The sequence below is a fragment of the Panthera pardus genome, unplaced genomic scaffold (assembly GCF_024362965.1).
Source record: "Panthera pardus isolate Hobbes unplaced genomic scaffold, ASM2436296v1 HiC_scaffold_27, whole genome shotgun sequence".
Taxonomy (NCBI): Eukaryota; Metazoa; Chordata; class Mammalia; order Carnivora; family Felidae; genus Panthera; species Panthera pardus.
In genome coordinates, this window is record NW_026526843.1 from 70472591 (window position 1) to 70496911 (window position 24321).

At 42.2% G+C, this 24321-nt stretch overlaps 1 protein-coding gene across 1 annotated transcript in view; it reads right to left on the reverse strand.

Moving 5' to 3' along the window:
* The window catches only part of STARD8 (StAR related lipid transfer domain containing 8), an 84721-nt gene extending 60620 nt beyond the window's left edge, over positions 1-24101 (reverse strand). The window contains exons 1-2 of the mRNA XM_019428589.2: positions 23933-24101; positions 6820-6853 (exon numbers count right to left, since the gene is read on the reverse strand). Of these exons, the coding sequence (XP_019284134.2) occupies positions 6820-6853; positions 23933-23977 (79 nt within the window). The 5' untranslated portion in view covers positions 23978-24101. The remainder of the gene's footprint in view (positions 1-6819; positions 6854-23932) is intronic.
* Positions 24102-24321: the final 220 nt, after the last annotated feature.

A 24321-nucleotide genomic window follows, 5' to 3' on the forward strand; every position in this document is an offset into this window, starting at 1 on the left:
GACACATCTCCAAAGGCAAGGGAATTAAAAGCAAAAATGAACTATTGGGACCTCATGAAGATAAAAAGCTTCTGCACTGCAAAGGAAACAATCAACAAAACTAAAAGGCAATCAACAGAATGGGAAAAGATATTTGCAAATGACATATCGGACAAAGGGCTAGTATCCAAAATCTATAAAGAGCTCACAAAACTCCACACCCGGAAAACAAATAATCCAGTGAAGAAATGGGCAGAAAACATGAATAGACACTTCTCTAAAGAAGACATCCGGATGGCCAACAGGCACATGAAAAGATGCTCAATGTCGCTCCTCATCAGGGAAATACAAATCAAAACCACACTCAGATATCACCTCACGCCAGTCAGAGTGGCCAAAATGAACAAATCAGGAGACTATAGATGCTGGCAAGGATGTGGAGAAATGGGAACCCTCTTGCACTGTTGGTGGGAATGCAAACTGGTGCAGCCTCTCTGGAAAACAGTGCAGAGGTTCCTCAAAAAATTAAAAATATATCTACCCTATGACCCAGCAATAGCACTGCTAGGAATTTACCCAAGGGATACAGGAGTGCTGGTGTATAGGGGCACTTTTACCCCAATGTTGATAGCAGCACTCTCAACAATAGCTAAATTATTGAAAGAGCCTAAATGTCCATCAACTGACAAATGGATAAAGAAATTGTGGTTTATATACACAATGGAATACTACGTGGCAATGAGAAAGAATGAAATATGGCCTTTTGTAGCAACATGGATGGAACTGGAGAGTGTTATGCTGAGTGAAATAAGTCATACAGAGGACAGATTCCATATGTTTTCACTCCTATGTGGATTCTGAGAAACTTAACAGAGGACCATGGGAGAGGGGAAGGAAAAAAAAAGTTAGAGAGGTAGGGAACCAAACCATAAGAGACTCTTAAAACACTGAGAATAAACGGAGGGTTGATGGGCGGGTGGGAGGGAGGGGAGGGTGGGTGATGGGTATTGAGGAGGCCACTGGGTGTTGTATGGAAACCAATTTGACAATAAATTTCATATTAAAAAGAAAAGAGAAAAGTGGTCTTCTCAGCTGGGCTTGTCTCCAAAGGAAAGTCAAGGAACTATGTTCCCAGAAGCAGGAAAGGAGCAAAGCACCAACCTCTGGGATTCAGTTCCATATCTCCCATTATTCACCACCTTCTTGTTCTAGACAAGTTATTGGAGCTAAGGGTAATGGGAACTTCAGCCCCAGTGGACCAAGGTTTCTCTTGTCAAGGTGCTTACATTCAAGTTGCAGACACAGGCATGGAGATAAATAGAGTACCACTTACAGTTGCAAAAAAGCTTTTATTTCTTTTGTCTCACTTGGTCTTTACAATAATCCAGTGAGATAGCAGGAGAGGGATTGTTATCCCATTTTACAAAGCAGAGGACCAAGAATCAAAGAGGACACATAATTCGCACAAGATGATCTGACCAGCAAATGGAGAGCTGAGGCACAAACCCAACTGTTTGGTCTGCAGAGCCATCACTCTATCCATGTAACATGCTCCTGCATTTTCAATAGCTTTGACAATAGGAGCTTTCTGGGAAGCTGCAAAGAAATCTCCAAACAGTGGTTAATTATGGAAAGTGGGAATGAGCGATTATAGGACTTTGACTCTCTATTTTATATTCAGATATACAGGTTTAAATTTTTCCTTGGAGAATGTATTTTATTTCTAATCCATATGTGAAAGGAAATAGCTCCAACACGAGACAGAATTTGATCCATACTATTAGACAGATACACAGTATGCTGGGGATTTGAAGGGGGAGGCAATAGTATTTGAAATAAGCTTTGAAAAATGGCAAAGGTCTAAAGAGGCTGAGATGGGGGCAGGGAGCCCTAGAATCCCAGAGACTGCAGCAGTCAGCTTTCCAGCTCAGCAGCTGTTGCTGACTTCTGAGACAGCGAGCTGGCCTAGAAGGAATTCTTCCTGAAAAATTAGGTGTATATAGTGGACAGGATTTCCTGTTTTCTTCCGTTTCCTCATTTTATATTGTGAAGTACCTGGGCCAGAGCCCAGGGCTTGGGAAACACCTGCTTTATCCACACATCCCTTACCTGGACTGTGATCCCATATTGCCAGTCCAGCAAGACACAGCAGACTTACAAAGAGAAGAGGATTCCAGTCAGGCGTCCCCACAACGTTTTTCACTGTTTTTCACTGGGGTCCAGTATCAAACTATCAGATGATCAGATTGATCACTTATTTTTTTGCGGGGGGAGGAATCAAGGTCAAATGCCTTTTCAGTTAAGGGTCACATAACCATAGTGTGTAGGAGATCGATGGCCTTAGAGTCTACCCTTTACAATCTCATCATTTTAATGATGAGGAAGTCAGGGCCCAGAAGAAGATACTTGCCCAAGGTGACATAGCTTGTTAGCAGCCAAGTCATCATTCCTGGTTGTACTTGAGCTCCTACTGATGAATGACCCTTGCTATGAGCCAGGCCACCAAGGAGCTCATTGGCAAACATGAGAAAGCAAGCATGTCTGGTCTTTGGAGACCTGAGGTATATCAGGCCCATCTGCTCCTTCCATCATTCCACCAGAAGAAGTTGCCCTCTGGCCTGGGAAGTGCTTCTCTGAAGTGGGGGTGGGGCTCTAGAGTCATGATTCAACATTGACCCTCCACATCCCAGAGGCCCAGTGGCTCATTGCTGAGGCCTCAGCTCCTGCCTTCTTAATCCGAAATCAGACTTCCAGGTTGCAGAAAATCTCTCTCCCTTCCCTCACCCTACTGCCAGGGCTAGTCATGGTGGTCATTTTATAATCTTAATAACTATTATTTTCATATTGCCTAAGAGATTATAAAGCACTCTTTTTTAACATTTAAGAAAATTATTCTTTTTCAAGTTTTTATTTAAGTTGTAGTTAGTTAACATATAGTGTAATACTGGTTTCAGGAGTAGAATTTAGTGATTCATCTCTTAACATATAACACCAGTGCTCATCGTAGCAAATGCCCTCCTTAATGCCCATCATCCATTTAGCCCATCCCCCACTACCACACTTAGTTCCTGCAACAACCCAGGAGATGAGTTTTGCATCCACATTTTTAAACTGAGAAAACTGAGGCTCAGAGAGATAGTCACACAACTAAGTGACACAGTTAGAATTCAGACCCAGAACTGTCTGAAATCTCCAGAAACTGAGTTCTTTCCACCATTCACTTCAAGGCTGCCTTTTTTGGTTGTTCCTTGACAAGGACAAATGGGCAGATAGGTGGATGGAAAGGTGCAACAAATAGTTCTTGAGCACAATCTCTCTGTGGCTTGCTCTGTATTGGGCATGAAGATACAGAAAGGAGTGAGACAAAGTTTCTACCCTCAAGGTGCCCACCATTTCAGTGAGTGCTTCTCAAACTTTTGCACCAAAGTACCAAATGGCTGAACGGAATGAACTCATTCCCCGCACAGCCCCCAAAAAGCTGGAGAAGCCCAGGTAGTCAGCTACAAGTGTGAAATTTCTTTGAAGTCTCCACTTTTATCTCACAAATTCATGTGAATTTTGCATGCTATTCCATAACATACATCCCTGCTTGTTTTAATATAAAAATAATGCTCCCCCCACCCAGATCTTTTAAGAAGAATGAGCCATTCCAAGCAGATGCTCTTGAAATCATGTTCCAGGAAGAGGTTCTACATACCTCTGGCCCAAGGGGACACATAATCCCCTTTGAGAAGCAAGAGACAGTGGTTCATTTTTGTGTTTTGAAGGAGCTGTTACTCTGCAGAACTAATACTTTGGTAAAGATGTTATGTGTGTGTGTGTGTGTGTGTGTGTGTGTGTGTGTATGTGTGCATACATGCATGTAACACGTGTTCGTGTGTGCCTGTAGAAGCTCCAGAGATGGCCAGAACTGTTTCTTTGCAGGACTATGTTTCTTTGGCACACAAATGATCCACATTTTTACTCTGCCAATTATCTGTCAACTAGCCATGTTCCTCAATGCAAAAACCAGAATTGGAAAGGACCCAAGGGGTTCTGGGTTTTTTTTCTTTCTTTTTTTTTTTTAAAAGATGGCTTTAGTTTTTTATGTTCGTTTGTTTGTTTGTTTGTTTGTTTGTTTGTTTATTTATTTATTTTGTGTGTGTGAGAGAGAGAAAGCGTGAGAGCAGGGGAGGGTAGGGGCAGAGAGATGGCAAGAGAGAATCCCAAGGAAGTTCTGTGTTGTCAGCACAAAGCCCTATGTGGTTCTCGATCTCACCAAATGTGAGATCATAACCCGAACCAATAATAAGAGTTGGATGCTTAACTGACTGATCCACCCAGGTGCCCCTGGAATATTTTTATTTTTCTAAAAGACCTTTTGCATTGGCTCTTTTGGTAACTGTGTTTGGGAAATAAGATGGCACTCGCCTCCCAGCAACAGAGAGCTAAGTGGGGAGAAAGCCAGGCAAACTTACAGCAGCTCATGTGCAGCAATAAAGTAGTTATCCTGAGGGATGTTTGGGGACTGGAAAAGTGTGTCCCACCTTTTGCTGGCTTTAAGATAAGAGGCATTTACTTTGTAAAGCCTGAATGTTGTCCTGCTGTTTGTAGGTTCTGTAATTAATCTATGTCTGTTTTTTTCTTAGTTTTAAAGTAAGGTTCTGAGTGACAGCCTGTTTTGATGATCTTCAGAGAAACAAGAAAAGAGGCTTGGACCTTCTTCTGGGCCATAGGTTGAAGGGAGCAGGGCATCTCTGGGGGCCAGATGTGGTGATAACAGCAGTGAGATCAAAGTACAACAGCTCAAAGTGGTGGATGGGGGAGAAGAGTTGGAGATTCTGAAACAGCTGCCCCTCCCCTCCTTAAGAGTCTCCTTTTGGCCTTTTTCTCTTTCCAAACCTTGGCAGGCTTTGTGTTTTGTTTTTAATAAGGAGGCTGTTCCCTTCTCTTGTGGAATGTATTCTCTGAAATATCCTGTTCCAGGGGCACATGCACACAGAGTTGGAATCCTCTGTTCTCAGGCGCCCCACTTCCTATGTTTTCATTTTTCTTTTCAAAATGTAAACCAAACCAACTCTTCCTGTTTCTGAGTTTGGGATGTGGAAGGTCACACAGCAGGACCCTCCAACAGACAGGTCAGAAGGGACCTCTGAAAGCTGCCCTTTGGCTGCCCTGCCATGGGAGGAGCGCTGTTTGAATGGAATTTAGTCCTATGGAGAGCAGCATCCAGGCTGTGGTGAGGGAACAGCTCTGTTTCTGATGTCAGTTTGCTTTCCTTTTCCTTTGCCCTTACCCTAGGCCAACAAAAGCCTAGGTGCCATAGAATATCCACCAGCTGAGCTGCGGATCTTCAGCCATTAGTTACTGTTAATCGGGAGTAAGTTTAGGGAATAGTCATCAGGACTGTGAGAAATAATTTTAGGAGTTGGAGCTATTTGCTCAGGGGAAAGACAGATTCAGGGGAGGACATTATAGATGAGTGGGAATTTGGCTTCTAGTCTCAGTTTTACCACCAATGAGTTGTCTGCTGTTGTGCAGATCACTCGGCTTTGAGCTCCCCAAATACAATGAAGGCATTGGACTGTATGAACTACAAAGTCACTTCCATCTAAGACTTTGGGAAATTCTAAACGCCAGTAGATTGGTCATATTGAAGAAGGAACAACTTCCATGAGACTCCAAGGAGTGAAAATGGGACAGCTGGGTGGAAGTTATAAGGCAGATTCTGGTTGTATATAAAGAAGAACTTTCAGCTGAGTACAGAATGAAAACGGATACTTGACCATACCTGGAGAATTTGGTCCAAGCCTGAGTGAACACATAGCAGGAATGGTATAAAAGGGAGGCTGTTAGCAATTGAGCACTGGGCTAGAGCAGTGGTCTGCAACGTCTACTTTTATGTGCCCAACTCCAGTCTCCAAATGAAATCTTCATGAAATCTCCAAAATGTTTACATTTGGTTGAACCAAATGAGATTTGGTTGAATGAAGCACCCCTCAACTCTTTCACATTCCCCAATGAATTTCTGGGGACTCTAGAGTTCCTCAGTGTTTGGTTTGAAAACCACTGGTTAATAAGGTCCTTTAAGTGCCCTTCCTGCCTTGAGATTAAGGCAATCTTGAAGTTTCAAGAGTTCGGTGGAAATGTGCTTTACATGGATCTGCACCATTAACTGGAACTACAGGACCTTAAAGGCTTCAAGAATTTGTCATCTGGAAACAGTGGGGGCTGTGTGTCAATTTGTAATAGCTGGTTCAGAGATGAAACGATAGAGAAGAAAGTCTGCTGAGAAGAAGAAGGCACTAGCCTGATTACCAGCAGTTCTTTTGTTATGTTATCAAAAATAAAAAGACAATCTTTGGCAGATTCATTGTTTATGTGAGATCCTGTGCTTAGTTCTGGGAATATAGGAATCAGTGAGATGTCACTCTCATACACTCATTGTCTGTAGGAGATACAGGAAAGAAAAGAAGAAAATGAAGAACAGTATGATGTGTTATAATAGAGATATGGACACAATGGAAAGGGAGTCCAGAGGATGGCTTAACAGACCAAATGTTTGTGGCTGTGGGAGATGGCAAAGACACACCCAGTAGAGAGTCCAATATAAGGGTTCATTGTATGTATAGGAAATAAGGAGTTGTCCCATGGAGCTCAGAAATGTAAGGATGTGGTGGGAGATGAAAGAAAGATAGTTGTTTAAGTTGTGAAGGACCTTGAATGCCAATGCAAAGAATTTGGACTTTGGCCAAAGGTAGGGAACAATCAAAATTTTTGAGCAACAAAATTGCCCATGAGGACCATTGAGAAGCTCAGCCATATTGCATGCCACTTGTGATCCTCACTTCACACACTTACCTTTAGTCTTCCTCCTCTGCAGCAATGGGAAGCACTGCAAAGGAAACAGAAAAAATCAACACATTGAAATCAACCCACACAATGTCAGAACTGGAAGGGAACTTTGAAGTCAGCAAGTTCAATCTACTCATTTCACAGAAATACACACTGAAGCTTACAGAAAAGGAAAGTGGAATACAATAGGGAGCAAAGTGGAGTCTAGAAGTCCAGACTCCTGACTACTTGATGCACAATACTTTCTCCCACTCCACTGGCTGATTCCTCTGGTTCACTTCACTCTCATCAGCTGGGGAAGTCAGGAGACTGGAGAAAGTCTGCACAGCTCACAGTGCTGTTCCAAGAACTGACAATAAGGATTGCCAAAGAATCAGTCAACATTTTCTTGGCACATGCCATCCTTGGTTAGAAGTAAGGCATATTGGTGGGAAGAGCAGTATTTAGAATTGGAAAACTCAAGTTCAGGGCTACCTTATGTAACATTGGACTTACCTTCTCGAGCCTCATTTTCTGCATCCATAAGTCTAGGATGGTAATAATCCCCACCTCACAGGCTTTGTGAGAAATTAAATTACATGAAAGCACTTTTAAAAATTATAAAACACATTATAAATTCATTCATTCAATAAATATTTATAGAGCACCAGTGCCCTATGGAGCACTATGCAGTATGCTAAAGCTGTAGCAGTCATCTAGACAGATAAGGTCCCTGTTCTCACAGAACAGGGACAAACAATCAATAGGTAAACAGATAAACAAAAGGAAATTTCAGACATAATTAAGAACCAAGAAGCAGAAACTAAAGAACAGGATGAGGTGATAGGGTAGGATAAATAAGGATAATCGCTTTAGAAAATATGGTCAGAGATGGTGTCTCAGAGGAGCTGAGCTTTGTGGGTTTTTTTAAGCTTTTATTTTCATCTCAATTAGTTAACATATTAGTTTCAGGTGTACAATATAGTGATTCAACAATGCCATACATCACCCTGTGCTCATCAACACAAGTGCACTCTTTAATCCCCATCACCTATTTAACCCATCCTCCCATCCCCTCCCTTCTGGTAACCATCAGTTTGTTCTCTATAATTAAGAGTCTATTTCTTGGTCTCTCTTTCTCTCTTTTCCCCCCTTTGTTCATTTGTTTTGTTTCTTAAATTCCACATATGAGTGAAATCATATGGTATTTGTCTTTCTCTGACTGACTTATTTCATTTAACATAATAGTCTCTGGCTCCGCCCATGTCATTGCAAATAGCAAGATTTCATTCTTATTTATGACTAAGTAATATTCCAGTGTGTATGTGCGTGTGTGTGTGTGTGTGTGTGTGTGTGTATGGTATATTCTTTATCCATTCATCAGTCATTGGACATTTGGGCTCTTTCCATAATTTAGCTATTGTTGATAGTGCTGCTATAAACATTGGGGTTATGTATCCCTTTGAATTAGTATTTTTGTTTTCCTTGGATAACTACCTAGTACTGCAATTGTTAGATCATAGGGTAGTTCTGTTTTTCAATTTTTGAGTAATCTCCACACTGTTTTCCACAGTGGACGCACCAGTTTACATTCCCACCAATAGTGCATGATGGTTCCTCTTTCTTCATATCCTCATCAACAACTGTTGTTTCTTATGTTGTTGATTTTAGCCATTCTGACAGGTGTGAGGTGATATCTCATTGTAGTTTTGATTTGTATTTTGCATTTCCCTGATGATAAGTTATGATGAACATGTTTTGATATGTCTGGTGGCCATTTGGATGTCTTTTTTGGAGAAATGTCTGTTCATGTCTTCTGCCCATTTTTAATTGGATTGATTTTTTGGGTGTTGAGTTTTATAAGTTCTTTATATATTTTAGATACGAACCCTTTGTTGGATATGTCATTTGCAAATATCTTCTCCAATTCTGTAAGTTGCCTTTTAGTTTTGTTGATTGTTTGCTTCTCTGTGCAGAAACATTTTATTTTGATTTAGTCTCAATAGTTTATTTTTGCTTTTGTTTCCCTTACCTCAGGAGACATATCTGGAAAAAATTTGCTACAGCCTGTGTCAAAGAGGTTACTTCCTGTGTTCTTTTCTAGGATTTTTATGGTTTCAGGACTCACATTAGGTCTTTAATCCACTTAGAGTTTATTTTTATTTATGGTGTAAGAAAGTGGTCAAGTTTCATTCTTTTGCAAGTTGATATCCAGTTTTCCCAACACTGTTTGGTTTTGGGGGGGAGTTCTTTGTTTTTTGTTTTTTTGCACTTCTTTCTAAGATTTTATTTAAATTCAAGTTAATTAACATATGGTGTACTATTGGTTTCAGGAGTAGAATTTAGTGATTCATCATTTACATATAACACCTGGAACTCATCCCAACAAGTGCCCTCTACATCTATTTAACCCATCGCTCCACCCACCTCCCCTCCAAAACCCCTCAGTTTGTTCTCTATAGTTAAGAGTCTTTTATGGTTTGCCTCTCTGTTTTTGTTTTATTTTTCCTTCCTTTCTCCTATATTCATCTGTTTTGTTTCTTAAATTCCACATATGACTGAAATCACATGATATTTGTCTTCTCTGACTGACTTATCTCACTTAGCATAGTACACTCTAGTTCCATCACTACAGCTTTGTAATATAACTTGAAGTCCAGAATTGTGATACCTCCAGCTTTGCTTTGCTTTTTCATGATTGCTTTGGCTAGTTGGGGTCTTTGTGGTTCCATACAAATTTTAGGGTTGTTTATTCTAGTTCTGTGAAAAATGCTGTTGGTATTTTTGTAGGGATTACATGAAATGTGTAGCTTGTTTTGGGCAGTATAAACATTTCAACAATATTTGTTCTTCCAATCCATGAGCATGGAATTTATTTCCATTTCTTTGTTTCATCTTCAATTTCTTTCATCAGTGTTTTATAGTTTTCAGAGTATAGCTCTTTTACCTCTTCAGTTAGGTTTATTCCTAGATATCTTACTATGTTGGGTGTCACTGCAAATCAGATTGTTTTATTAATTTCCTCCTCTGCTGCTTCATTTTTGGTGTATAGATATGCAACAAATTTCTGTACATTGACTTTGTATCCTGAAACTTTACTGAATTCGTGTATCAGTTCTAGCAGTTTTAGGGTGGAGTCTTTTGGGTTTTCTATATAGAGTATCATGTCACGTGCAAATAGTGAAAGTTTTATTTCCTCATTACCTATTTATATGACTTTATTTCTTTTTGTTGTCTGATTGCTATGCTTAGGGCTTCCAGTACTATGTTGAATAAGTATGGTGATAAGGGACATTCTTGTCTTGTTCATGACCTTAGGGGTAAAGTTCTCAGTTTTTCCCCATTTAAGGATGATGTTAGCTGTGGCTTTTTCATATATGGGCTTTATTAGGTTGAGATATGCTTCCTGTTGCCCTACTTTCTTGAGGGTTTTTATCATAAATGGTTGTTGTACTTTGTCAAATGCTTTTTCTGCATCTATTGGAATGATTGTACGGTACATATCATTTCCCTTATCTATGTAATGTATCACATTGATTGATTTGCAAATATTGAACCACTCTTGCAACCCAGGAATAAATCCCACTTGATCATGGTGAACTATTTTTTTAATGTATTGTTGGATTAAATTTGCTAGCATTTTATTGAGAATTTTTGCATGCATGTTCATCAGGGATATTGGCCTGTATTTCTCTCTTTTAGTGGGATCTTTATCTGGTTTTGGTGTCAGGATAATGCCTCATAGATGAGGTCTCATAGAATTAATTTGGAAATTACCCTTCTTTTTCTATTTTTTGGAATCGTTTTAGAAGAATAGGTATAGCTCTTCTTTAAACGTTTGGTAGAATTGGGCTGTGAAGCCATCTGGCCCTGGACTGTGGTTTGTTGGGAGTTTTTTGATTACTGATTCAATTTCTTTGCTGATTATTGGTCTGTTCAAGTTTTCTATTTTTTCCTGTTTAAGTCTTAGTAGTTTATGTCCTTCCAGGAAGTCTTGGTAGTTTATATGCTTCCAGGAATTTGTCAATTTCTTCTTGATTGGCCAACTTGTTGGCATATAGTTTTTCATGATATTCTCTTATAATTGTTTGTATTTCCATGGTGTTAGTTGTTATTTCTCCTCTCTTATTTGTGATTTTGTTTATTTGAATATTTTACCTTTTTTTCTTTATATGTCTGGGGACAGACTTATTAATTTTACTGATATTTTCAAAGAGCCAGTCCCTGGTTTCATTGTTATGTTCTACTGGTTTTTTAGTTTCTCTAGCATTTATTTCTGCTCTAGTCTTTATTGTTTCCTTCCTTCTACTGGTTTTAGATTTTGTTTGTTGTTCTTTCTCCATCTCTTGTAGGTGTATGGTTAGGTTGTTTATTTGAGGTTTTTCTTGCTTCTTGTTGTAAGCCTGTATTGCTATATCCTTCCCTCTTAGAACCACTTTTTCTACATCCCCAAATTTTGGACCTGTGTTTTCATTTTCATTTGCTTCCATGTACTTTTATTTCTTCTTTTATTTCCTGGTTGACCCATTAATTGTTTAGTAGCATGCTATTTAACCTGCATGTATTTGTGCTCTTTCCAGATTTTTTCTTGTGGTTGACTTCTACTTTCATAGCATTCTGGTCAGAAAAGATGCATGGTATGAATTCGATCATCTTGAATTTGTTGAGGCTTGTTTTGTAGGCTAATATGTGGTCTATATTGGAGAATGATCCATGTGCACTTGAAAAGAATGTGTATTCTTCTGTTTTAGGATGGAATGTTCTGAATACATCTTTTAAATCCATATGTTCCAGTGTGTCATTCAAAGCCACTGTTTCCTTGTTGATTTTCTGTTTAGATTATCTGTCCATTGATGTAAGTGGGGTGTTCAAGTCCTCTACTATTATTGTATTATTATTGATTAGTTCATTTATGTTTGTTTTTAACTGTTTTATGTATTTTGGTGACCCTATGTATAAATATTCACAATTGTTATATCTTCTTGTTGGATTGTCCCCTTTATTATTATGTAGTGGAGCAGAACTTTGAATAGAGGCATGTATGAAAAGAAGGAACCAGTAATGTGACAATCTTGGTGCAGAATATTCAAGCAGAGATGGAAGAGAGAGGTAAGGTGCTTTAAGGGCCAGGGGGAGAATTTGGACTTTTATTTAAATTACATTAGGAAGCCATTGGAGTGTGTAGAGGAGAATGACTATCTGATTTTCACCTTAAAAAGATCACTTTATGGCTGCTGTGTGAGGAATGCATTGTGGAGCTACAGTGGAAGCAGGCAGACCTTTTAGGAGGCTTTTACAGGAAATCAATATCAAGATTGTAATTTGAAAGTTAGGAAGAAAAGAAAGAAGGGTTTCTCTTATGCAGTCAACCAAAAGCTTATCAGTAACAGAGTTGCCATATTATTTGTCATCTCTCTTATCCCTTGAATAATGATTGCCTCACTAGGTGCAAACACTTGACTACAATGATATCTAGTCCTAGGAGATTAGTCTCAGCCCTAGATCATTTTAAATGGCTAAAGTTCAGCTCCACCCTTGTAGACCACAAGACAACCTGGTGAATCTTCAACCCACAATTGGCCACAGGAGAGAGGAGGGGTAAGAAGTGTCCCCCGGGATGTTCACTGACAAGGTCCTTGAGGGATGTTAGTATGAGAGAGGTGGCAAAGTATAGAATGAGATAGGTGTAAAAAGAGGAGAAAACCAGTCAAGAGGGACCGATATGAAATTACCCTACAAGCTACAAAAGAACCTATGATTAACCTAGTCAATATAATTATTAGTGGTGGACGAAAGGAGAGTAAAAGAAAAGGATAAGGGAGTGGGAGGGAAAGAGGAAACAGCCTCCTGTGAGGTCCTAATGTGACCATTTTGGGAAATTAGGAGATGAACTGATGGGTAGGACAGTCTGTTACTCTGAAGTCCTGTTCTATTCACATTAAATTTCCTCTTCTCCCACCCTATCCCCTAACCCATCATGGGTATAACAGAAGTAAAGAATTAAAGAATTAAACATCAAGAGCTAACTAAGCTTTAATTTTACACAGGGATTTACAGGTCACAAGTAAGTGATCTTGTTTGTCACAAACATTCCACATGGTAAGTTTTATTATCTTCATGTAACACATGAGGAAAACGAAGCACAGAGAAGTGACATGACTTACCCAAGGTAACATAGCTAGTAAATGTCAGAGCCAAATTTACACTTTAGGCCTATGGAGCTCCCAATTTTATTGCATCTTATTCTTTTCTCCCTGGGGTTCAGGATAACATTGACTAGGCCAAGACTATGAGTCCCACTCTGCTTTGGACCCTGATCATAGTAGCTGAGAAACTTACAGGGAAAGGTGAGGCATAAACTTCTACATCAGAGAGTTATGCTGCAGAGTGGAGGCTCTTTTTTCCCTGTTGTAGAGCATATACCTTACACTTGGGGGTGTTTTGAACCAAGGAATCCAGCAGTTACAGAGACAGCCACTCTTGGAGAGGACCAGGATTAGTGGTTACAGTCTTCCTATCATTAATTTATTCATTCATTCACTCACTGCAAGCCTCTTCAGGGCCAGGCCCTGTGGTAGGTCTTCATGGATTCAGATAAATTAGTCATGTCCCCTGCTTTTGAGTAATTCACAGCCAAGCAGGTGACTGGGGAAACTGCACGTGCAAATCATCACAATTCCATGTAAGTGCTACTGGGAAGTATAAAACTTTGTGGAACTTAGCAAATGGAGTAATTGTTTGCTGGGAATGTAGGTGCATTGTCATGATGATCTTCATGAAGGAAGCAGCATTTTGAACAGGTCTTAAAGGCTGAATCGTTAGTTGTTCATGAGGCAGACAAGATGGCAGGCAAAAGGAAGAACATAGAAAAGGGCAAGGAGGTATAGAAGCACATGGTTTGTGGAAGTGTGTAGTCTGGCTGGAGAGTAGAGTGATGGAATAGTGGATAGGGGCCAGATTATGAAGTACATTGTAGGTCACGTGAAGGAATTTGAACTTTATCCAGAACCCAGGGGGAAACCATTGAAAGGACAGAAGAGTACCATTGTCAGATTTATATTTCAAAATGTTATTTTATCTGTTGAGTGAAGAATAGATTGGGAAAAGGACTGGGAGAGGTTAAGCAAAACTAGAGACAGAGAGGCCAGAACAGATCTGAGCAGTGGCCATTGGGACCGAAAAGAGGACCAATATATGAACTGTTTATGTGGTGGAACCAAAAGTCAATGACAGGATGTGGGAGCATAAAAATGGAGTCAAAGATGAATCCAAACTTTCTGGCCTGTGGAACTGGGTAGATAATGGGGCTATTAACTGAGGCCAAGAACAGAGGAAAATGCATGGTTGGGGGTAGGGGGAACAGGGATCTTCTTTTTGTAATGAATCACAGTTTTGAAACTGTTGAATTTGAGAAGTCTGTGGAGAATCCATTCAGAGCTATCCAGAAGGCACTGTGGTAGACCTACAAATGCAAAATTGCACAGAAGCAGATGTGGTCCTTGCCCTTGAGGAGGTTGTAGTCCAGTGGGTGATAGAGTGGACGGCATAAAAAGAAAAATCAAGAGTTTTTGAGAAAAACAGGGAATCATGTTGAAAGAGTGAAAAAGAGAGAACTCGAAAAGGGAATGGGAGCAGAAGGGAGATGGGATGGGAGAAGAAAGCTGGTTGCTGTGTGAGAAGGTGAGAGGTCTGAGAAGGTTAGTTTGGAGACAAGCTGCAAAAGCCACTGACAAGCCTTGTCAAAACCCAAAGAATTTTCAGCCATAAGTGGCCAGGATGGACCTCACTCTCTCCAGCAACCTCTCTGCTGGGTCTGCAAGCTGTATGACCAGTCCTTGCCTTGAGACTTGAAAAAGGCCTGGTTTTCTTTACCTGGTTTTCAAGCTTTCTTTGCCTGGTTTCTCTGCTCCCCCTCATCCCCTGGCCAGCCCTGTGCCACAGGCTCAAGCCTGGGGCCAGTCATGGGAGCACATTCTTCACATTCCAGCCTCCTCCAGCCCTATCCTCTAGTCCACACAGAGTCCTATTCACAGCCTGACCCTCCTGCTCTCAGGAGTGGGCCTTCACCACCTCCAGGCCCAGCCCCAGCCAGTGTTCTGCCAACACAGACTATGGCCACTGTGGGAAACAGGCTCCCCTGATTCTCCAAGAGCTGACTTCTCTATATCTTAGGGTTTCTCTGCTGGGACGAGGTACAGTGGGTCTGGCTACTAGTATGAGCATGAGTATGTGTATATGTCCTATACACTCAGTCAACTTCCTCTAGACTAGATCTAGAATAGGAGCTGTGTTGGGCTGGACATAAGGGTGGATAAAACACAGTCTGGGTCCTTAGAAGAGCTCACAGTCCAGTATGGAGATATCCGGGTTCATGGAGGGCACTGTGCAAGCTGAGTCTGGAATCATCCTGCCACCAGGTCCTAAATTGAAGTATTGGTGTCACGGTGCCACTTTTAAACCCCATCCTGGAGGCCTGAGAACATGTGCTCATGTTTGGGGCATGACATCTGCTGGGACGGGGTGCTGCAGCCTTGAGGGTTGCCAATATCTTCCCTGGAAGGGGAAAGGAGACCTAATTTAGAGTAAGACTGACCAAAACAGGCATTCTGGGCCTGACCATGTGCCTTTGATCAATTCTTTTCTGGGCTTCAGATTCTTTGTTGCCTATAATGATATGCAAGTCCTTGACAATTCTCATCCTTTCAACACAGGGAGGAGGGTAAGGGACAATCCCAGATGGGAAAGGGCAATGGAAGACATGAATTCTAGAAGGTCTTTGCAGAATTCAGAGTCTGGAACAGTCTTCTGAGGAATCCCTAGAGGGTCTACTTCCCCTTGTCCCCTTTTTGAGGATACAAGCTGTCCCATGCAAGCTTGCAGTGTGGGGCCTCCCAGAAAACCTAAATGCCCTTTCTGACCCATCAGGACCATGGTGGTCTCATATCTACTCACACATACACCCCAAAAGAGTACCTGACCTGTAGCCTCAAGAAGGCTGATCTGCATATCATTTTGTAATTCCTCCTATGACAGAAACTCCTGCTGCCTTGGACTCTTTTTACTTTAATTTCTTCCTGCCGGTTGCAGAAGGGCCTCCTTTCCTCCTTTCCCAGTCCCCACTCGTCACCTGGCCAGAAGGGCTGTTCCAGGCCTAGCTTTTGCCTTTGGTCCTGTTTTCTTCAGCTTTCTGTCCTTCCTTACTGTCCTTCCACCTCCACAGCAGGCGAGAGTGGGCCAAAGAGTGAGCTTGCAGCTGCAATGCCCAAGGGTTCTCTGGATAATCTCAGGAATGTCATATCCTAAAGACTTGGCTTTCCCACCAGCCAACAGGGACCCTCCTTCCTGCCCAGAGCTTGAGAGTCCTTCTGGGAGAGGGATCTTGGGTGGGGTGAGTGCAGGAAGGGACTGGAGGATAGAGACACAGTGGTTCCAGGGTGGAGCCACGCCTCTTTTTCAGACTCTGAACTAGTTCAACAATGGATGGGAGTAAGGGTGGAGAGAGGAGAAAAGAGGGAAATCACCTAAACAACCCACTTCCTGAGCCTCAGTGTTTCCTACTGTCTTTTTACTTCCAAGATATTCTGAATTCTAGGCTCTCTTCAGGCAAGTAAATCTTATTTTATAGATGAGGAAACTGAAAGTACAAGCCATGAGCCCAGGATCACTTAAAGCAACCAATCAACTATCTTCAAATTTAACTCAGATTTACTGAGCATCTACAATGTAGTAGGCCCTTTCACATATGTCATCATTCACATACTTCAATTATGAAGTAGGGCATATTCTCCCCATGTTGTATATGTGGAAACTGGGGATCAGAGAGGAGAAGTAGAGTCTGACCTTGGGCTAGCAGATTGGTGTCCTGTTTCCGGTAGCTATGGGATTATATCATCATACCATATTTTCCTCTCAAGCTCTCAGCGTGACCCAGCCTAGGGTAGAGGAGAGTTCAGGGAAAGTCAATTCACACCCATTTCCAGGGCCTCAGGCCCCATTCCCCAAGTGCAGGACTTCCTTTATTCTGCCCCTTGGCAGCCTCAGCCTTGGAACTGCCAGTTGAACTGGACTTCAAGGTCTCTAGTTTCAGCAGCAGCAGTTTGAGGGGTGGGCCAGAGAAGTGGGGTCAAGGTGCTCCACTCTTCTTCCCCACTGTGAAATCTCTGGCCCCCCATCCCAGCATAGGCCACTTGAGCTGCTGCTCCTTGTTATTGTTACTAGTAACTTGGAAGCCAGGCCCTAGCTTACAGAGCTTTTGCCAAGACTGCAGCTGTTCTCAGGCCTTGCTGGCTGCTGGGAGGATGAAACTCCAGGGCAGGCTCATTTTCCTGAGCCTGGGCTCCCTTCCCCTTCCCCTTCCCCAGGGACCTTGAGTAGAAATCACTGACCTTTGGAGAGCACTTTTTTTTCACTTTGCTTGGAAGTTCAAAGAAGTATATATGAAATATGATGAGAGTGCCAGAGCTGGAAGGACTCTCAGAGATAAACCAGTCTAACATTGTCATTTTATAGGTGGAGAAACAGAGCAGAGATCACATAAACACAGTGGATAGAACATGAACTTTGGACCTGGCTTACCTGGGTTGAAACTCCCAATAATAGCTGTGTGACTTTGGGTAAGTCTCTTAGTTTTTCCATGTTTCAATAAAATGAGGATGATGATAATAATAGCACTTGCCTTGTAGTTATTGTGATGATAAAATGAGTTAGTATATGTGTAGGGCTTAGAACAGTGTCTACCACAAATACGTGCTCTATAAATGTTAGATAATATTACTTTTAACTTTTTATAGTGCTTTGGAGGGAAAAGCAAACCGGGCATCACCAATCCTCAAACTTCTGTTTGAGTTTACTCAAACAGTTCCCAGTTACTTCTGTCTTCACCAGCCATATTGTCAGATATGTCCTTCACCCTCCAGCAGTCCCCACTCATATTCCTTTTGGCACCAATGAAACTAAAGGTAAAGTAAGAATTCACGTCCAAGATAGAGGTCAAAGTTTTGCTTTCCACTCCTCATCTTACTTCCTCTGTGCCCATCTCCATCTCTCCCACTTCCCAGAACAAATATTGTCCCATCTCTTGATCAATCTTGTTCAAACAGTATCAATTGTGTTGAAATGGGGCAACTGGGAAAGAGGGGCAAAGTAACTCCTAATGGAGTTCAGATCAGGCAAATTCTGGAGGTCCCCATCTCCATCTGCAGGCTGGGCCTACGACTAAAATTGTTCTGGCTCTGCTGTTGTAAGAAGTACCTGGGACTCCAGTTTAGCCATCCCTTTGCCTTGAACACTAGGTGGGATTCCCATGCACTGGTGTTAGATAGATTAAAATTGTTAAGTGAACACTTTATACCCTGGCATTTTCTGGACTCAACCAGTTATACTCACCAACAGGGCACTTTGTGGTGTGAGTATGAAAAACTCTCATTTTATAACCACTAGAGAGTAAGTTCCATGAGGTTAAGGACCCACAGCTATTTTGTTAACCATTATCTATCTCCTTAGGGCCTGACACAGTGTCTGGCACATAGTAGGCCTTGAATAAATATTGCTTGGTAATGAGTGAAAGAATGATTCCCTCAAGGCTATTCCCAGCATAAGGAAGCCTCCTATTTTCTTCAAGATAACAACAAATAATTATGTCAACGGGCCTTGCCATCATTATTTCGTGTGATCCTCACTACAACCTTATGAGGTAGGAATTATAACTTTCCCCAGTGTACAAATAATAAAAAAAGTTAATGCTCACTAACCATGTGCCAAGTGCTTTTCTAAGTGCTTAGTACGTATTCACTCAGTTAAACCTCATAACAATTATATGAAGTGGGTACTGTTATTAGTTCCATTTTATAGAGCAAGAAACTAAAGCTCAAAGAGGTGAAGTAATTTTCTCAAGGTCACACAGCTAGCAGTTTGTGGCTCAGAGAATGAATAGCTTGACTCCATGTTTTCTTACTCTAGAGACCTTGGATTTTTCACTGCATCAAGAACACCCTCTCAAAGTCTAACTCCCACATACAAATTTGCAAGTGTCTCCTTTTGGCCCCTTCTCCCATAACCATTTACACCTAATTTCTACATCTGGGGTAAGTCCCCTGCCTTTCTGTGTCTCTTCCTTCTCCTGTCTCCAGTCTTCTCCTTGAAGAAGCCTTCCTACTCTTTCTTTCCATAGATAATCCCTTCAGATTCTGATCCAATTGTGCATCTATCATGTGTTGGGCTTGTATATACACCATTTCATTGGCAATTCCATTAAGTCATATCCACTGAGGAGAGATGGCTTGACCAAGACCACTCAGCTTAGATGTGGCAAAGGTGGGCATTACATCCAAGCCAGTGTGACTCCATGTCCAGTGCTCTTTCTGCCACACCAAGCTGCCTTCTGTTCTGAGCCAGGAAACTTCTCCAAGAAAGTTTCTTAAATGACTCAAAAACCAACTCCCAAATCTCTTTAAATCCATATGTGCCAATAACCTTAGCACAATCTATTCTTTTACTTCAGCCCATTGACATAGGCCCCACAGATTTATGACACATGTCAGCATCTAGGTAATTAATAATTTAGCCACACAGGGACAATCCATAGTGTGGGTTTTTCACCCATGTCAGGAACCAGTACCCACCATTCAAGCTGAGCTGTGAAACTGCAAAGAGAGGTCCTGAGAGTGAAGACTCCTTCTATCAGGCATAAGGCCTTGCCCTGCCCTTACTAAGTGGTTTTCCCATGACATGACAGTCTATGTAATAATTCCTTTCTTTGGATCCAGTAACCGAGAGGTGACCATATGTACAAGTCTCAGATGTACATGTTTACATTTAACCACTTACACACACGAACACACACACACACACACACACACACACTCAAGTTGATGAAGGGACCTGTGGCAGTGTCCTCAGATGAAGCAGGCTATTTGAGGAGGTGGTGAGCTCTACATCATTGGGGGTATGCAACAATGTCTGGCCATCCTTTTGACAAAATGTGATAGGACTCCTACATGGAATGTGGAAATGGCATCCAGAACCATTTGAAATTTTCTATGCATTCATATGCTCTCCTGAATTCTGTACACTCCTTCTTGCCCCTCCCACAGCAAATACACAGTGCATGTGGCAAATTGGTCTTGCTTGGGACAGTAAGGGCAAAGGCCTAGAAAAGTAGAGACATCCTGGAGACTGAGAGTAAAACTGCTGAATCATGCAGCTACTGTCACACTTTCACCCCATATCCTGCCAGCCAAAGACTGGGAATTTATGAGCTGGCCTGGGAACAGAAAGAGCCCCAGGTGTGAAAAAGCACATGTGAGTATGTGTGCTTACATGAGTGTATATATGTATATAAATTTAAGCAGGCAGAGGGGGTGTGAAAGCATACACCCATATGAGCAGGTACCTAGGAGCCAGGTATAAGAGGCTAGAGTGAGAGACTTATATGCATGCTTGGTTGTGCTGGCCTCCAGGGAAGACACATCAGACACATATGGAACTATTTATATTGGGTTCGTCTCACATCCAAACATCTTGTCCCTTGGCTGCCCCTAACCCCAGTGCAGCTCAAAGCAGTCCTGGGCCCTGCCCTGGCCTCTTGCTACCTTTCCAGTATCCCTGGCTTCTGAGGTGTCATTCTTCAGCTCCCAAATGGGTTGTTTCTGGTCCTAGATTCAGGCAGGGCCAGAGTAGAGTGCTGCAGGGAAGTTCTTCCTAAGGAGCAAGTAAGGCCTGAGATCTTAACCTTGGAGTTTCCAAATACGGAATAACCCTTGTTCTTTGCTCTGGTGCTCCCAGTGTGCAGTTTGGAATTCTGCTTCTAACAGGTCATATGTTGACCGCCTTGTGTATGCCAAGCACATTAAAGGCGCAACCTCCCCCAAATCTTCATGGCATCTCTGTGAGGCAAGTGCTTATTAGTATCATTTTTCAGATAAGAAAACTGAGGCTCAGAGAGGACTTGCTCAAAGGCACACATCCAGTGTGTGTGTGTGTGTGTGTGTGTGTGTGTGTGTGTGTGTGTGTTGTGTGTGTGTGTGTGTGTCAGAGGGGTGGAATTCAGGACTAAGTTTCTCTGCATCCCTCTTCTCATACTTCTTCAGTTGTTGGAGAGCTCCATATGGTGTGGGATGGTAGGCAGCTTCGTTTCTCCATTAGGACCACAAGAAGGTTGAATGAGATGATCTGAAAGACCCTTTTCAACTATGAAAGACTCTGCCACAGCCATGCCCCTGCCTGCCATCAGCTTTCCCACAGCCGTGCAATTGCTTACAAGGGGGCCTGGCTCAGAAAGGGAGGGTGGCCCATAGCAGCGCGTACCCTTGCCTGGGTTTATAAGCTCAGAAGCCCTGCTTATCTGACTGGGGCCTCAAAGCAGCAGCATTGGAAAAGTAGCATGTATGTGAGTTTGGCAAGCTGCCTCTTAGCCCTGAGATATAGCCACATGTTGATTCACATCTGCAACAGCCCTGTGTGTGTGCATGCATGCACATGTGCCTTTGTGCCATGTGCATACTTTTGTATGTCTACACAATTTTGTGTATATGCCTAGGTCTATGTGTGCCTGCCTGCTTGTACATGGGAGGGTATTTATTTGTGTACATGTGTGCCTATCTCTGTATGTGAATGCAGGCATGTGTGTGTGAGTTTACATGATTGTGGATATGCACTATCTCTGTGTGTGTGTGCATTTGAATGTGTTTGTCTTGATATTTGTGTGTGTGCACTTGAATGGTGTGTCTATGCGTATGTGCATGTAACTATAAACACATACACGTGTACATCCTGTGTTTGTGGACATGCATGAGTGAATGTGTCCGTGTGTGCTAGTGTTGGGGACCTAGGATAGAGGTGTCCAAGCCTTTTGGGGGGCTCTGCTACTCACAAAATGTCTAAAAGGCTGGCATGGGTACGAAGTGTTTGCTGGGAGTCTGAAAGACTGAGGTAATAAGTGCAAAGTGATTTAAATCCTTTCCAAGTACCCAGAGTGGTTAGCCAGAGTAGTGAACAGTGGTGCCAATCGGGTGTCAAATTTCATAGGTGCTTTTGCTTCCACCCTGCTTTGTCTTTATCATTAGACCCATCTCTCATCATCTCCTCCCTATCCACCCTCACTTCCATCTCAGCCACCTTCATGATGCTGTGTCACCACTTGGGCTCTTCCACACTGGAATTGAAGGCTGCTGGAGTAGGTTTCTTAAAAGTGCCCACTTCGGGGCGCCTGGGTGGCGCAGTCGGTTAAGCGTCCGACTTCAGCCAGGTCACGATCTCGCGGTCCGTGAGTTCGAGCCCCGCGTCAGGCTCTGGGCTGATGGCTCAGAGCCTGGAGCCTGTTTCCGATTCTGTGTCTCCCTCTCTCTCTGCCCCTCCCCAGTTCATGCTCTGTCTCTCTCTGTCCCAAAAATAAAAAAAAAATTTAAAAAAAAAAAAAAGTGCCCACTTAAATGTATCCCTACTTTACTGAAATCCTCCTTATCCCTTAAAACAACAGTCTCTAGACTTTGGAATTTCATAGATGAGAAAGACAATGTTTTAAATAAATAAATAAATAAATAAATAAATAAATAAAGGAACAGAGTGTTACAAACTTTTTATGTTGCTAAGGGCAGATATTTTAAAAATCTCTCACTCCTGGACCCCATCCCATTAGAAGGACATAATAATCTCCAAATAAAGAATAGTCTTTTGAGGTGAATTAATTTAGCTTTCTGAAAACTGCATTACATTATCAATACTTTTATCCCATTTCACCACAGATGAGTGAAAATCTCATTTAGGTACCCCTGTAGGTAAAGACCATGGACCCATGGATCAATTCCAAACCCTATGGGAGGCAGCCTAATTTCCCCTCTCTAGTTCCTCTCCACTCAAACCCTGTATGAGACACATCACAAAACAAGCCCTCCCCCCAACTCACCACCACTTGACTGCCTCCAGACTCTTGCTCACAAAGTTCCCTCTGCCAGGCATGCCTGGAATGCCCTTCCCCCCTTTTTAGACTGACAAAGTCTTCTCTTCCTTCAAGCCTCAGGCTCAGCCCAAATGTGACCTCCTGTGAAACCTTTCCAAGTCGCTTCTGGTGGAAGTGATCTTTCCTTCCAAGGGTCCCAGGCCTCCCTTCACCATATTTAATAGTCAGGCTAGTTATTTAAAAGTTTCCCTACTGAATTAAACTGTGGAATGCCACATAGTATCAAGAGAAATATGGACTTAGGAGTTCAGATCCCAGCTCTACCAGTCATATCTGAGTGACCTTCCTTAATTGTTTATAGTGTCCCTTCCTCATCTATAAAAACAGGAAAACAATGGGTTTTGGTAAAGATTACCACCACAGTTGATGTATTGAAAGTGCCTATGTCTGGTGCATAACAGATAGTAAATAAATATCAGTCCCTAGGATGTTGAGAGCAGAAATCATGCCCTGAACATCCTTGTGGGTCCTGTTGTGCTCATGTATCACCCATGTCCAGGATATAGTAGGCACTCAACAAATATTTATTGACCGACTATCTAGCAGTGTCTAGCATATAGTAGGTGCTTGATAAAGATCAGTCACTTTTCTTACCTCCTCTTTGAGAACAGAAGCCATGTCCTTTTTGTATTTGTGTGACTCCTATAGTGCCTAGTACAGAGTAGGTGCTTGATATATGTGATGGAAATTAGTAATAATAATCATAATAATAGTACCACTAATAATCATAATAAATACCATTACTAATGGTAATAGTATGGATGTTATATATGAGGCATCACGCTAGGATCTTCACACACATATCTCTTTTATTCACATACATTTAGTATAGGAACAATAACACCAACCTCATCACCCTATAAGGTTATTGCCACTATTATCTTCATTTTAAATCTGAGGAAACTGAGGCTAATAGAAGTTAAGAATATTTCCTTTGTGGCAAGGTCTGGGATGCAAACACAGGCAAGTTTTATGATAAAGGGCCAGCTAGCCTACTTATTTTTATGGGAAAACAGCAGATATTTATAGAGCTGGTTAAGTGACAAAAGTAAGACTTGAATCCAATTCTTTCTAGCTCCAAGGTAGTCTCAGAAGTCCATCTGCCTTCCAGCGGCACACAGTGGTCCCCAGCTCCCTCCTTCCCCTCTAAGCAGTGGAGCAGGCTGGGTCTGGGCAGCCACTTACCTTCACTTTCCTGAAGCAAGCCCAGAAAACGTCCAGTAGAGGCATGGTGGGGTGTGGGGAGCTGTCAGGGTCCAGCAGAGCTCTGCTGGGCACAGGCCTCTTTGTCTCTAGGGACTAGACTAGAAGGGATTTGGGCCTCCATGAGAATCAGCCCTGGCCCTGTACTCCATCAGCCATACCAGCGGAGGGAGAGACAGAAAGCAGTGGCTGGCCTGAGCTCAGCTTGCCTCCTCTTCAGCAGCCTCCTGCTTCCCAAGGGCCCCAGGGAGGGAAGTAGAGAGGGAGGGAGAGAGAGGCTAGCTAAGGAGGAGGGACCAGGAGGCGGGTCATTGATTCAAACTCGGCACCGTTAACCAGTTGGCTGGGAGACCAATGCCAGTTGAAATTCC